The sequence below is a fragment of the Triticum urartu genome, chromosome 2 (assembly GCF_003073215.2).
Source record: "Triticum urartu cultivar G1812 chromosome 2, Tu2.1, whole genome shotgun sequence".
NCBI lineage: Eukaryota > Viridiplantae > Streptophyta > Magnoliopsida > Poales > Poaceae > Triticum > Triticum urartu.
In genome coordinates, this window is record NC_053023.1 from 529,239,390 (window position 1) to 529,253,986 (window position 14,597).

General features: G+C 47.3%; 1 protein-coding gene across 1 annotated transcript; it reads left to right on the top strand.

The window, feature by feature from the left end:
• The first annotated feature begins 13,563 nt into the window (after positions 1 to 13,563).
• Positions 13,564 to 14,214, top strand: LOC125541776. The gene has a single exon (XM_048705107.1). The coding sequence runs from the start codon at positions 13,701 to 13,703 to the stop codon at positions 13,959 to 13,961; it is 261 nt and encodes an 86-aa protein (XP_048561064.1). The 5' UTR covers positions 13,564 to 13,700; the 3' UTR covers positions 13,962 to 14,214.
• Positions 14,215 to 14,597: the final 383 nt, after the last annotated feature.

The window sequence follows — 14,597 nt, forward strand, 5'->3', positions numbered from 1 at the left end:
AGGGCGCCGAGCGCGCTTTCCTATGCGATGGAAGGGGGTTTCCCCTGGGCGGACGCGGGCCCTGAGGGGCCTGCCTCCCGAGGGGCCGGTCCGGATGATGTCTTCTTCTTCTTGGGGGTGGTCTCGGGAAGCCTCCTGCTTCCGCGATCCGGGTCTTCCAGCGACGCGGCCTGAAAGGCCCGCTCCAGGGAACACACTGCATCCCTCTCTTCACAGGGCACCGTGATGACTCCGCCACTCCCTGGCATCTTGAGGACGTTGTAGCCATGGTGAGTCATGGCCGTGAACTTAGCCAGTGCTGGGTACCCGAGGATGGCATTGTACGGTAGGCGGATGTGGGCAACGTCGAAGTCGATGAGCTCGGTGCGGTAGTTGTCGCGTGCCCCGAAGGTGACAGGGAGGCGGACCTGCCCAATCGGGGTCGTGGAGCCGTCGGTGATTCCGGAGAAGGGCTTGGTTGGCTGAAGCTGGTTGTAGGGCACTTGGAGATTGTTGAACGTTTCCACAAACAGGACGTTGAGTCCTGGCCCACCATCGATGAGGGTCTTGGTGACCAGTACATTGCTGATGACTGGGGAGCAGAGCATCGGGAGGACGCCAGCTGTGGCTGCACACTTGAGTTGATCCGCTGAGCTGAATGTGATGGCGCACGCCGACCACCTGAGAGGGCGCGTTGCTTCGAGCCTGGGGAGGGCTGCGTTCACCTCGCGGGCAAACTACTTGAAGATGCGTTGGGAGGCTCGGGCTTGAGCTCCGCCCAGGATGCAGGCGATTGCGCGTGGCTCCTGGAAGCCCCCAGCCCCCTCGTCTTGATGGCGGTCCTCGTTCCTCCTTGGCTAAGGCGGAAGTGGAGGGAGGCCTGCGTTGCCTTGCGGGCGATCCTCACGAGGATGATCCCTCCAGTCCCCCTTGCGAGGCAGGTCTCGCCAGCGATCCTCGCGAGGCTGATCGCGCCAGCCTTGGCGCGGGCCACGGTCTTCCCAGCATCCTGCGTTTCTTCCTCCTCCTCGGCCGTAGCCCCGATCGGCGCGCTCGGGACGACGGCCGATCCTTCCTTCCCACACGGCGCGGAGTTCTTGGCATTCGTTGGTGTTGTGGTTGTGGAGGTCGTGGTACACACAGTACCGGCTGCCCCTGGAGGACTCAGGAAGATCTTTGCCCCGCTTGGTGTCTGGTTCTGCTGCGAGCACGGCAGCCCCCTTGCGCTTCACGTCCTTGGCCTTGGGCTTCTTCTCTTCTGGGTCTACGGCAGGCAGCTCGAGGAGGGAGAGGCGTCCCTCATCAGCCCTAGCGCACTTGGTCGCCAAGTTGAACAGCTCCAGGGAGGTGCACATGTCTTCATGCATCGCCAGCTCCTCCTTCATCTTGACGTCGCTCACACCATCGGAAAAGGCCGAGATGATGGCCTCCTCGGACACCTTGGGAATCTTGAGGCACGCGTTGTTGAAGCGCTGGATGTACTTTTGCAGGGTCTCTCCAGGTTGTTGCTTGATCGGCGCATGTCGCTCACGGCGGGTGGCCGGTCGCGAGTACCTTGGAAGTTGGCGATGAAGCGGGTGCGCATATGGTCCCAGGAAGAGATCGTGCCTGGAGCCAGATTCAGGAACCAGGTGCGAGCTCCTTCCTTGAGCGCCATGGGGAACCAGTTCGCCATGACCTTTTCGTCCCCGCTGGCAGCTTCGATGCCCAGCTCGTAGAGCTAGAGGAACTCCGCAGGGTCAGTCGTGCCATCGTAACATGGAGGCAGGTCTGGCTTGAACTTGCCGGGCCACGCGACACTACGCAGCTCGGTGGTGTAGGCACGGCAGCCTGCGGTGGCCACGAAAGGCCTCGGCTGGTGGAGAGCTTGGTCTTGAGGGTTCCCTCGCGCTGCAGCTAGGAGCAGTGCGGGGTCTTGACGTGCCGGAGCTGGTGCAGGGTCGCGGCACGCCGGAGCAGGGAGCGCCCGGGTGGCTCCTTGCAGGCGAGGGATCTCTTGGCAGCTCCGTTCTCACTGCGCTGGCGCCTGATGGAGCGGGTTCCGCCCAGGGGCCACACGCCTTGGGGCCATGGCGTCTTCTTGGAGAGGAAGCGGCTGGTACGCCTCCGGAGCTTCGTTGCCCGCGCGAGGCGTGGTGTGGCGCAGAGGAACGGACGGCGCGGGAGAGCCCCCTGCGGCGCGGACAAGCTTGGCGACGCGGTCGAGCCACTCCTCGTAGACGTCATCGACGGGACGGTAGCACAGGAGCTCGTTTGCCGCGAGGAGTGCATCTCGAGCCTCCATGGGTGCGCGGAGCACGCGGGACGAAGAACCAGCTGGTGCAAGCGATGGAGTAGCAGTGTCGCCGTCTTGCCGCACGGAGGGATGCTAGGACGACGCTTGTTGTTCGCCCCCCCGCCGGGCTGATGGCGGCGGGCGACGGGGAACGACGAGGACGGCCGCCGACGGGCGCCGTCTGGGCGACGCGAGAAGCGATGGCGGCCCGGCGCTCGGCGCGGGCCTGACATGCGTCGGACATGGATGCGACGGTCGGAGGAGAGCGGGGTGGTGGACGACGAATTCCGGCGCACCCCTACCTGGCGCGCCTAATGTCGGATTTCGGGTTCCGGCAGACCCTTAAGGTTCAACACTGGGGTGCGCGCGGAGATTACACCTTCTACCTCCCCGTCTCGCAAAGATCTAAACTACTAAAAGAACTGCACAAGGGACGCAAGATTTATACTGGTTCGGGCCACCATTTTGGTGTAATACCCTACTCCAGTGTGTGGTTGGTGGATTGCCTCCTGGGGCTGATGATGATGAACAATACAAGGAAGAATAGCCTCGCGAGGGTCTGTTCTTGGCTGGGGCGATGAACTGCTAGGAGGAGTTCAGTCACCCTTCTCTCTTTCTCTCACTCTGGTTTCGATCCCCTCTCTCTTTTTTCGCCCCCTTGCTCTGTGGGCGGCTGGTCCTATTTATAGAGGCCCTGGTCCTCTTCCCAAATATCAAGCGGGAAGGGAGCCAACAATGGCGGGCTAATTTGAAGGGGGACAGCAAGCATCAACTATCCTGACAAAAGTAGTCTTCGCCTGCGCAAAGCTCTGGTGATGACGCCGTCCTGGGCTCCATGGTGACCTCCGTCTCGTAGTCCTCCTGGTCTTGGTCTCGTTGCACCAAAATGGCAACCTTTGCCTGATGCCTCGGTACTCCGCGGCTGCGCTTGCCCCCTTTGCACCAAAGAGGAAAGAAGGACGCTGCGCGCGCCGGCGCCCGCCTGGCGCCCTGAGTCGTCATGGCTTGTGTCACGGGCACCTCGCGAGGTACCCCGCCTTGATCTCTCCGCCTCCTCGCGAGCCAGCCTGACGAGGCCGTGCCTGAGGAAGCTCCGTGTCGTCCGCCTCGCGAGGCTTGACCCCTCGCGAGGGTCTTGAGTCTTGCGTTGATGAAGATGGGCCATGCTGGGCCTCCTTTGAGCCACGCCGCAGGCCCCAGGCAGGCAAGTCTGGGGACCCCCGTTCCCAGAACGCCGACAGAAATAGAAATAGAAATATAATTTTTCTAAGAAGAAATGAATTAAGGGCATTGGTATTAGCCTAAATAAGAAAGGAAATGAAAGAAAAGCTTGATACTGTGAATGCCCATATTCTTTTGTATAAGCTCGGTCAAACTTCACAAAGTTTGACTTAAGATTAAACTAATATGGGTAATAAAAAGAAACATGAGGAGTGTTATGCAAATTGCCTAACATGAACAATCATAAAGACTTTTGTCAACTTTTGTCTTATATGGAGGAATCAAAATGTATTCCCTGTTAAAAAATGTGTACTAAAAGCTAGCACACAAAATATGCAAAAATTGCACAATTCAGTAGTGTGAACAAACAAATGTAAAGTAGTGCAAATTTCATAATAATCATGGCTCAAAATGGATCAACGCACAAAAATTGAATTCTATTTTGATTTCTAGCAAAATTTAAGTAGTGTTGCATAATTACAGAATTAATACGTTGTCGCATGCACAACTATAGGGGAAAAGATCCGACCACCAAGAAAGTAGACTAAGCATTGGTAGACATAATAAAATAACTTTTATTGATTTCATTACATCAATTACGAAACTGCATTTCATTTTAAGTTTTTAACAGAATTTTTTAGTTATAAGGTTTTTTCTAGTTCTAAAACGTTTTCCTTCACTTCTCCAGTACAAAGTTTGTTATGCTCGTCCCTTTGACAATCGTAGTATATGTTTCTCTCATTCTTATCATTCTTTTTTCTTTTTATGGTGAACGTGACATTTTTTTAACATCAGTACAGACGCAAGCGCTCATACATATGCGCATACACTCACCCCTATGAGCATCTCCGAGAGACTGAGCCGATTTAAACCTTGATAGGCTGAAGATGCCACTGTCCCTTTAACCAACCAGCCACACGTTAGTCCGCGGTCTAAACGTGGCATTGATCAGTTGAGAATTAAATCCATCCAAATTGTTGGATCCGTCGACGTGCTGCTGCTACATGCCTTCGTCCTCCAAGTTTCCAACCAGCCATTATATTATATATACTCTAGCGTGTAAACCGGCAATCTTAGGGAAGATGCCAAGGGAGTGCTACACCTAGGTAACGTCAACATTGCACCATTTCACACTCATGAGTCATGACTCGTCATACTTTTTTAAAAAAGGAGGCTTACCTCCGGTCTGTGCATGAATCGATGCATGCAGTCATATTATTAAAATCAGAATAAGGTCTTAAGTTTCATGGAAACTCAAAATCTGAGTAAGAAAGATAAACAAATCTGTAAAACATCACACCTGGCAAGAAAGCGCCACATCCGGCTATAAAAAACAGGCTACGATGCCTACACACCTAGCCTATTATTAGTTCGTCATCCAAATTGGCTGAAGATAGCCCGTGCTACCATCTCTCATCGGCTGCACCCAATAACCATAATCTTCCTGTAGTCCGCATGAGTGAGTAACGACCACATACAGATCCAGTTTGTACCTCTGTAGATAACCTGCAAAAAATTAGTGAATTTTGTCTCATTAAAAATCATATCATTCGAGTGTTCAATATAGCCCATAATAGTGCACATATCCCTATCCGAATATGTTTAGTTGTGTGTATGTCTACTCCATTAAGCCACGTCCCAAATAACGTGTTGATACTCATTGGAGGATTAACGTTAAAAGCTATATGAATGGATCACCATAACAGTTTTGCAAGTGGACATTCGAGAAAGAGGTGTTTAATTGTCTCGTTTTGATCACAAAAACAACATCTAGATTGACCGACCCAATTCCTTTTCATCAGATTATCTTTGGTCAAGATGACTCCTTTGTGGACAAACCACATAAAGATCTTGATGCGGAGTGGAACTTTAATCTTCCATATGTGCAAAGACCTCGACAATGGCCCGGAATCAATTACGTCCAAATACATGGATTTGACAGAGAATACTCCATTCGTGGTTAACTTCCAACTAATTGTATCCGCCTGACCTGAAAGTTGAACATCCATCAACTTACGTACCAGGTGTAACCAAGCATTTGAACGTTCCCCTACAAGAGATCTCTTAAATTAGATATTAAGTGGTACTGAGTTTAATACTGTGGCGACATAATCTTCCTTACGTTGCACAATATTATATAGAGAGGGGTATTGTAAGGCCAGGGGCATCTCCCCTAGCCATGTGTCCTCCCAGAACCTAGTAGAAGTACCACTACCAATTAGGAACTTCACCCGCTGGAAGAAAGTTACTTTTGTCTTCGTTAACCCTTTCCAAAAGGGTGAGTCTGTTGGTCTTGCATTCACCTGGGCCAAAGTCTTAGTATGTAGGTATTTATTCCGCAAGATTTGTACCCACATGCCTTTGGTCTCCGTCGATAATCTGTATAACCATTTGCTAAGTAAACATCTATTCTTTACCTCTAAATTCTCGATCCGTAACCCGCCCTGGTATTTGGGTCTACACATAATATCCCATCTATCCAGTCTATATTTCTTCTGGGCCTCATCGCTTTGTCAGAAGAAACGGGACCTGTAAAAGTCCAATCTTTTCCGTACCCCTACCAGTACTTCGAAGAAAGATAGGAGGAACATTGTCAAACTCGTCAAAACCGAGTTAATCAACACCAGCCTTCCTCCGTAAGACATGAGCTTGCCCTTCCAGCTGCTCAATTTTTTTTCAAATCTATCTTCTATACATTTCCATTCTTTGTTCATTAACCGTCTATGGTGAATTGGGATCCCTAGATAACTAAACGGTAGGGATCCCATTTCACAACCAAATAAGCTTCTGTAATTATCTTGTTTTTCTTTAGCTCTCCCAAAGCAAAACAGTTCGCTTTTATTGAAATTGATTTTGAGCCCGGACAATTGCTCGAAAAGGTATAAAATAAGCTTCATATTCCTAGCTTTTGCAAGATTGTGTTCCATGAAAATAATAGTATCCTCCGCGTATTGTAAGACGGTGACGCCCCCTCTATAAGATGGGGAACGAGACCTCCTACTTGGCCACTCTCTTTAGCCCGACTAATAAGTATTGCCAACATATCCGCTACGATATTAAACAGCACAGGAGACATGGAGTCTCCCTGTCTTAGTCGCTTACGAGTCTGGAAATAATGGCCGGTGTCATCATTGACCTTTATCCCAACACTGCCTTTCTATATGAATGAATCCACTTGAGACCTCCAAGTATCATTGAATCCCTTCATACGCAAGGCGTGCTGTAGGAAGGGCCATTTGACCTTATCATACGCATTTTCAAAATCCACTTTGAAGACAAACCCATCGAGTTTCTTCGAGTGGATTTCGTGCAACGTTTCATATAGGACTACCACCCCTTCTAGGATTTGTCGTCCTGGCATGAAAGCAGTTTGAGTGGGTTGCACAACCGAATGTGCAACCCGTGTCAACCTATTCGTGCCAACTTTTGTAAAGATCTTAAAGCTTACATTGAGAAGACATATTGGTCTAAACTGCTCAATGCGACGGCTTCCACCTTCTTTGTCAACAACGTTATTGTTCCAAAATTGAGGTGGAACAAATTTAGGTGGCCTTCAAATAAATCATGGAACATAGGCATGAGATCACTCTTTATGATATGCCAACATCTTTGATAGAATTCGGCCGGGAACCCATCTGGCCCGGACGCTTTATTATGTTTCATTTGTGTTATGGCATCGAACACCTCTTTCTCAGTGAACGGTGTAGACAACACCTCATTCTCTTCTAAGTTGAGTTGTGGTATGTCCCCTGTCACATTCCCATCAAGAGAGACAAAACTTTCTTCGGGTGCTCTGAAAAGTTTCTTGTAATATTCGGAAATGTATAGTTTTAGATTCTCCTGTCCTACAATTGTACCCTTATCTTGTTCTAATTGCATTATCTTTTTCTTCCTATGCTTCCCATTAGCAATCATGTGAAAGAATTGTGTATTATCGTCCCCTTGGGCGATTTTAGACACTTTTTCTCTAAGTGCCCATTTCATCTCCTCTTCTCTCATGAGGGTTTGCAACTTCTTCTCGGTCTCATTCTTAATATCTCTCTCAGAACTATTAAGAATGATCGATTCTGCTTTCACATCAAGTTCATTAATAATTCTTATCAATCTTTCCTTTTCCACTTTATATAAACCACTTTGGTGTTTGGCCCAGCCTCTCAAAAACTGGCACAGATGTCTAGTTTTGTTTTGCCATCTCTCCACACTAGAAGACCCTCCCATGTCTATGGCCCATTTAGTCGCAATGAGCTCCATAAATCCTTCCCTCTCAAACCATCCCGGTTCGAAAGAGAAAGTATTTTTGTTTCCCACCTGGGTCGCTCCCCACAATCAACCAATAGTGGGGTGTGGTCAGAGATGGCCCTCTATAAGGCCTGAATCGTAACCAGTGGATATTTTTGTTCCCACTCGACACTAGAGAGAACCATGTCCAATTTCTCATAAGTAGGAACAGGCAAAGAATTGGCCCACGTGAATTTCCTACCAGTGAGGTCAATCTTCCTCAAATCGAGGCTTTCAATTATCATATTAAACATTAATGACTATCTCCCATCGAATTTGTCATTATTTTTTCCTCTTATCTTCTAAGGATATTAAAATCTCCCCCAACCAAAATGGGCAACCGTTCATCCCCACAGATACGAACTAGATCCGTGAGGAATTCAGGTTTAAGCTCTAGCTGAGCCGCACCGTATACGGCTACCAAAGCCCATCGAAAACCGTCAATTTTCGACCTTACACGAAATTTGACAGAAAAATTACCGTGGACCACATTTAGCACTTCTAAAGATTCACACTTCACCCCAAGTAGTATCCCTCTGGATCTCCCCCTTTTGGAGGTAGACAGTGCCAGTCAAATTCAACCCCCCAAAAATGGTGTTGAGAAACTAAGGAGTGAAATTATCTCTATCCGTCTCCATCAAAAACATAAAATCTAATTTTTGTACTACTGATGTATCGCTAAGGAATCTCCTTTTAGCCAAGTCCACTAGACCTCTGCTATTCCAGAATATCCCTTTCATATTTCATCATGGAATTTTTTCTTTTGTTTGACTCTCGCACTCCGACGAACCGCCGATGTAGGATAAACCTTCCTCTTTCAGGTTTTTTTGGTTTATCCTTCATGTCCTCAACATGTTGAACATCAGTGACAGAAGTAGCCTCCGGCTGCAAAGGGGCCACATACCCCTCTGTAACCATATCCTCCTCCTCGGCGTCCAAGCCCTCCGTGGGGACTAAATCCTCACAGACTCTGAAGCCCATTTACTCCAAGATCATTGATATCTGCCTCATTCATAGGTTTTGCCGCTGCTAGATGTCGTATTAAATCCACAGCTCTATCAGTCTCTAGGTCTAGCAAGTCATTAATTGATTTTGCGGTTTCTTTGTCATTACTACCAAGAGAAATCCTTAAGTTGTTGGCTTTATCAATAATATCATGTTCCGAAAAGTGAAGAACTGAACAACTTGTATTAACTGACATACCTGTATGAACTTCGATGTCTCGAAGCTTGGCGGCCCTCATGGAACGCCCCATCTGTATGTCATCTGCGTCCGGCTGATCCCGTATCCGATGGCTAAAGCGCCTGCCACCAGACGAATCTAATCACACGTGGCATGCATATAAAATTAGTCATGCTACTTGTGCTTCACATGCTCACTCTCTTGCCACTCGCCGATATATAGAGCACGTGAAGTAACGTCAGGTGGATAAGTAATTGGCCAATGCGCTTACTCCATTTTTTTGCTCCGTATGGGTGCTTCTTTATCGATCCGTCGATCAATCATTCAGCATGTACATATTATGGATGTATGGAAGAGAGTTGGTGAATGTCCATATGTTCTCATGATTTCATTAATTTTTTGCGTTTATCGTGTGGTGTAGAAAGAGGTTTTTTTGCGGAGTTAGAAAGAGGTTGTTGTGAGAGGCTTCGACTATGCTTTCATTGGTCTTATAAAAAGTACATACATCCAGAGTGTGTGCAATTCTGATAGTTGTGACAGTTGTGACAGGCAATAAATACTAGAAACACAATGGAAGCAAATATTTACTTGACTTAATAGTTCCAAGTGTTTTTGTTTTATGAAGGCTTGCCATGAGTGTATTCGCCCTGCTACAATTAATTGTTTGGACTTCTTTAGAAGTCACTCTATTTGGTTAAGGCCTCACAACACAGGGAGAAAACTCTTGAATTGTTGAATATTTGTATAGTTTGAGACGGTTCTTCCCCTCGATGAGTAAGATCCATGGACTATACAAAGAGTGGAAGGTGGCGATGATAAAGTTGCAAGCCAACCTTATATACGTATTATATGTGGATATGACCCAAGAAAAGAATTACCTAGAATGTATAGTCGGGCAAGAGATAGGCTCAAGGTCTTTGTAAAAATTTAATAATTCTTTTTTTATTTTTTAATAATTCTAATCATGTGTGTGTTCCTTTAAGACGTTAATGTGTTGTACGTGATGCAAGGACATGCACTAAGGATATGATACTAGCCGCGAGGGTCCATGGGGTGCCATGTGATGCAACAACGCCTAGTTTTGCAACGTCGCAAACACTGGGATCCAGGAAGATGGGAATGCCATTTTGACAAGATGATTATGATTTAGAATGCAACTACGGAGTGAGAGGTACCACATGACACTCGTGATAAGCAATCCAAACTTGATGAAAACAAATTAAGCTTGTTTGAATCGTGCATGCTACTTGCAGAAACAACTACAAAGTGAGAGGTTTGAGATCAAAGTATGCAGCAGTGGAAGAGACAATATGAGAAGGGTGAAAATAATGTATGCTTATTATGTCTATAATAAGGGTTTGGAAGATATATAAATAAGGATATCTATACACACCTTAACCCGTGGTAGGTGGGCCAACATGAAAACATGAGATAGGCTGGTGGAAACAATTACTAGCAAGCTAGTCAAGTGATGCGAGAAATATATAGCCATATCAGCTCCATTGAATGAGGATATAACATCAATCTATCCCGACTATGTAGTGGAATAGAGGAGGATGGTTGTATTTCCAGGTATGGTCTGGCACCGTGTGTGTTTTATGAGATGGAATATTATTTTAATGGATGTCGACGTCTTTATCAATAGTGCGATGCATGTGGTGACTTTGTCACTCCGGTCTTCTTCTGTACGCTCTATTCGAGTGGGTGTTTGTGTGCGCGTTTATATTGTATTTGATTTTTTTAATCTATTTTGTTTTAGATGGAAAAAAGTTGTAAAAATAAGTGAAAACATCTCCAACTGCTAGCCCGGCATGACATGAAGCTGATGATATTCCAGGGCTGTTTGGCACCGCGTGTGCATAAAATCTGATCTACTCAACCAAGATATTGACATGGAAATGGAATCTGGGCTTTGATCCAAACAGACCCTTCCTCGCAGCTCTGTGTCATTGACAAAAAGAACGTCAACTCCAAAATACATGTTTGCAGTGATACTTTCCCACTCAAAAGACGCAGCACGAGAAATGCATTCCCTATTTGCATATAGACGTTCGGTTTTGAGAAGAACATTGAACACCTTAACAACGCATGCGTGTATGAAACAAGGTTGCTTTTTGATAAAATTTTAAAAAGGAAAGCTAGCTAAACACGCAGCCACGTAAGAGACAACGACGTCTCTTATCTTATATAAAGTAGTTGGATGTATGTGTTCGTCCCTTTCATTGCCTCGTAGTGTACGTCGTGTTGTCGGGCTAAACATTCTTTCATATATCAACCACTCGGACTCGGTTCTCCAAATAATTTGACCTGAAATCTTAAAAGTGCACGCGCGCTCGTTAGAGAGAATAAGCCGCCGCTCTGTCACTCTCATGCATACATGCATGTATTATCTGCTAGTGCATGTGACTACTAGCATTAAATGCAGTTAGACTTGTCACATGTGACAAAAACAGATCCACGTCTATTTATTTTGGGTTTTTCAAATTTTTAAAAAGTCATATCTTTCAAACCATGCGTCAGAATTTAGATCCGTCTTCACTGTTGGATTTCTCGTGACGAGATCTTTGAAACTAGATCCCACATGAATATGTTTCGATGAAATTTTTTCGATGCCAACTTTCGTGCTATATGGTGCAACTAGTCTACTGTCCCGACCAACTACCTAGTAGTCGTTGTGCAACCCTCCTCCCTACTAGTGGATGCATAGTTTTTCACTGTTGGCGCACCCTACCCCCACCTCCCCTGCAAGGGATATGTGCAACTTAGTCTATTGTTCAAGCCAACTGCCTATTAGTCAATGTGCAACTTCCTACGCTCTCTATTTGTGGACCTGCATTTTCAGTTGGCGGGACCAACAAACAGAGTTGCACATAGTCTGCTAGGTAGTTGGCCAGGGGCAATATACGAAGTTGCACATCTCACAGGCAGGGACAGTTGAATGGTAAAAAGTTACATATAAACAGAGTGCTAAAGTTGCAAAACTCACTAGGGGGTGGTTTGGGCTGTGTGCTAGCAGGAAAACTACTCATCCATGGGGTACGAGAGAAAGTTGCAAATCACAGTTAGACAGTTGGTTGTGGCTTACGAAGTTGCACATTCACTGTCAGGTTGTTGGCCGATGCAGCAAATAGTGAAGCACATCCACGGGCAAGGAAAAGTTGCAGATCAACTACTATGCAGTTGGCCTGGGTAACAGACGAAATTGCACATCTCATTGAAAAGAGTTAGTTTTACACCATTATTGAAATCTGCAGGTTTACGGTATAGGAGAAAAGTTGCACATCCCTGTCAAGTAGTTGCACACCGACGGCTAGGCAGTTGCACAAAACAGGGAGAAAATTGCACACTTTTTTTTCGTCAAAACATAGCCATGCAGGATCTAGTTTCGAAGAGCACGCCACGAGAGTTCCAAAAGTGAAAACGGATCTTAATTTTGACGCGCGGTTTGAAAGTTATGATTTTTTAAAAAACTGAAAACACAAATTTAATACGTTCACATCTGTTCACATGAATGCTTTACAATTATTTATTCTCTTCACATATGTCCACATCTGTTACTTTTTTTAATATGAGTCAGAGAGACAAAAATTTACCTTTTTTGGCCGGCCACCACGGAGTGCTAGTGGGCAGCCGGCCGCCAGCTAGACGCGTCCTTTATTTGAAGTCAACCTTTGTATCGGGTTACTATGTATATGATGTGTTTGTGCGCGTATGAATGTGCCATGTGTGCATGCGATTGCTACATGATGAAACTGAAGCCGGGAGCTTAAAATTTATGGCTGAGAGCACGGAATCAGATTAAAAGTGGGTGGTCATGGTTTATAGTAAAAACAATGGAACAAGAGGTGGTGGAGCCGGAGGCTGAAAATTATCGAGTTTCCTTACAGTGTGTGGATGCGTGTGAAAACATAAGCATCCTAACCAAATAAGATTGTCCTCACATTATCGATGCCATGCTACTGGTACATCATGCGGATGGATCGACAGTGATCCTTGTTCTAGATGATGAGGAGTGATGACATTCCCCATTATCAAGTTTGTAGGTGTGAATGATGACTTCGGGTTGTTTGATGTACATTTTTATCAGACCTTTGTTAAATAATAATTTAACAAAAATGCATGTGTACATCTATTGATGTATAGGCCATGGATTTCAACCTCTTTTTCCGAGAAAACATCATCGATGCCACGATCAGCATCGACCGAAACGCCTCAGTCCACATACTCCCATCGATCGGGACGCGTAGTTCGATGATGACAATGATCCACCACAGTACCATATAACCATATAGTAGTACTATATGTTTCACGGCACTGACACGTGCAAGTGACCATAATTTAAAACCTAGGCCGGTGTGATCCCGCGTGACTAACGATGTCCCAGTTCCAACTACCCCGGCCGCCCGACCAGTCAGGAACACGATCGCGTCTAGCACCTGAATGCACATACCCCGTCCCGTCGAACCAACCAACCAACCGGTTAATTTCAGCGTGTGTTTCCCGGACACCTGTGCAGGCAGGGCAAGTATCAACGTTGTGTTGTCAGTCGTCAGGCACTGGCGCGTACACGTGTGAGGCCGATCGCCCATATGCTACTCGTGCGTCCCACGTCCGCGGCCCGCGCACGCGCCGCTGGCCGGCCGGTGTATATATAGAGCGCGCAGTGTGCCCTCAACTCCCCAGCAGCACCAACCGAGACATCAATCCGGCCAACAGCAGAATTCCACTGCAACGACGGCCTCGAAATCCGAACTCATCATCCATCATGGCTTTGGATGGCAGGGCCTTGCCTCAGCCGGCGGCTGCCTGCGTTCCCGCCGTCCAGGCGGCGAGGCCGTGGGCGGGGGACAGCGGTGCTAATTCGTCTACGGAGGGGAGGGAAAGGGGCATACTGCAGGGGAGCGCCGTGGAGGTGGAGGTGGATGTGCGGCTGCTGTGGGACGACGAGGGGAGGATGAAGCGGGAGCTGGTCGCCTGGGCCAAGGCCGTGGCGTCCATGGCCATCAGGGAGTCGATGCGGTGCTAAGGTGCACGCGCGCGGCAGAGGAAATGAAGCCATGGAGGAACCATGGATTTTTTTCTTTTTTTTGAGGGAATGGATCGATGTTTTTCTTCTTCTGCTTCGTGCACGCACCCAAGGCATCGAGCGGTGGCCGCTAGGCTACATTTTGTTTCCTCTGAATCCTTTGTTCACGGAGCGATCGTTCTAGGTGATCGATCAGTCCGGATGTGAATGTTTTTGCAAATGACGGAGGATTACTTATAGATGTTTTCCATGATCTCGTGGTGTTTTCTGTTGAAGTCTACCATTGTATCTGTAAAAGCGTCTCTAGCCGATCTTTAAAAAAAATCAACTCCATACCTGAAAAAAAAGGAAACCTTTAACTCCTCAAAAAAAATCTTAAAACCTTAAAATGGCACGCGCACCATCTAACAAAAACGGGCGGCCGCGTCCTGGCTGCATGATCGCGCCACGGATCGCGCCCGCGTGGGCCAGGTGTCACCTGGTCGGGATTGGCCCCGCCTGCGGTCGTGGGTGGTTGTCCTCATCCGGACGTGGGGGAGACCCACGTGCAAGCGATAGAAGCGGGAGGAGAGAGGGTCGTGAGCGGCGGTTTCGAAATTGGTGCCTGAAATCCCTCGCGTCGGTGCTCTCTCCCCA

What these genes read in the sequence shown, in the direction of transcription:
- LOC125541776 (XM_048705107.1), top strand. Translation starts at nt 13,701, where the DNA reads ATGGCTTTGGATGGCAGGGCCTTGCCTCAGCCGGCGGCTGCCTGCGTT.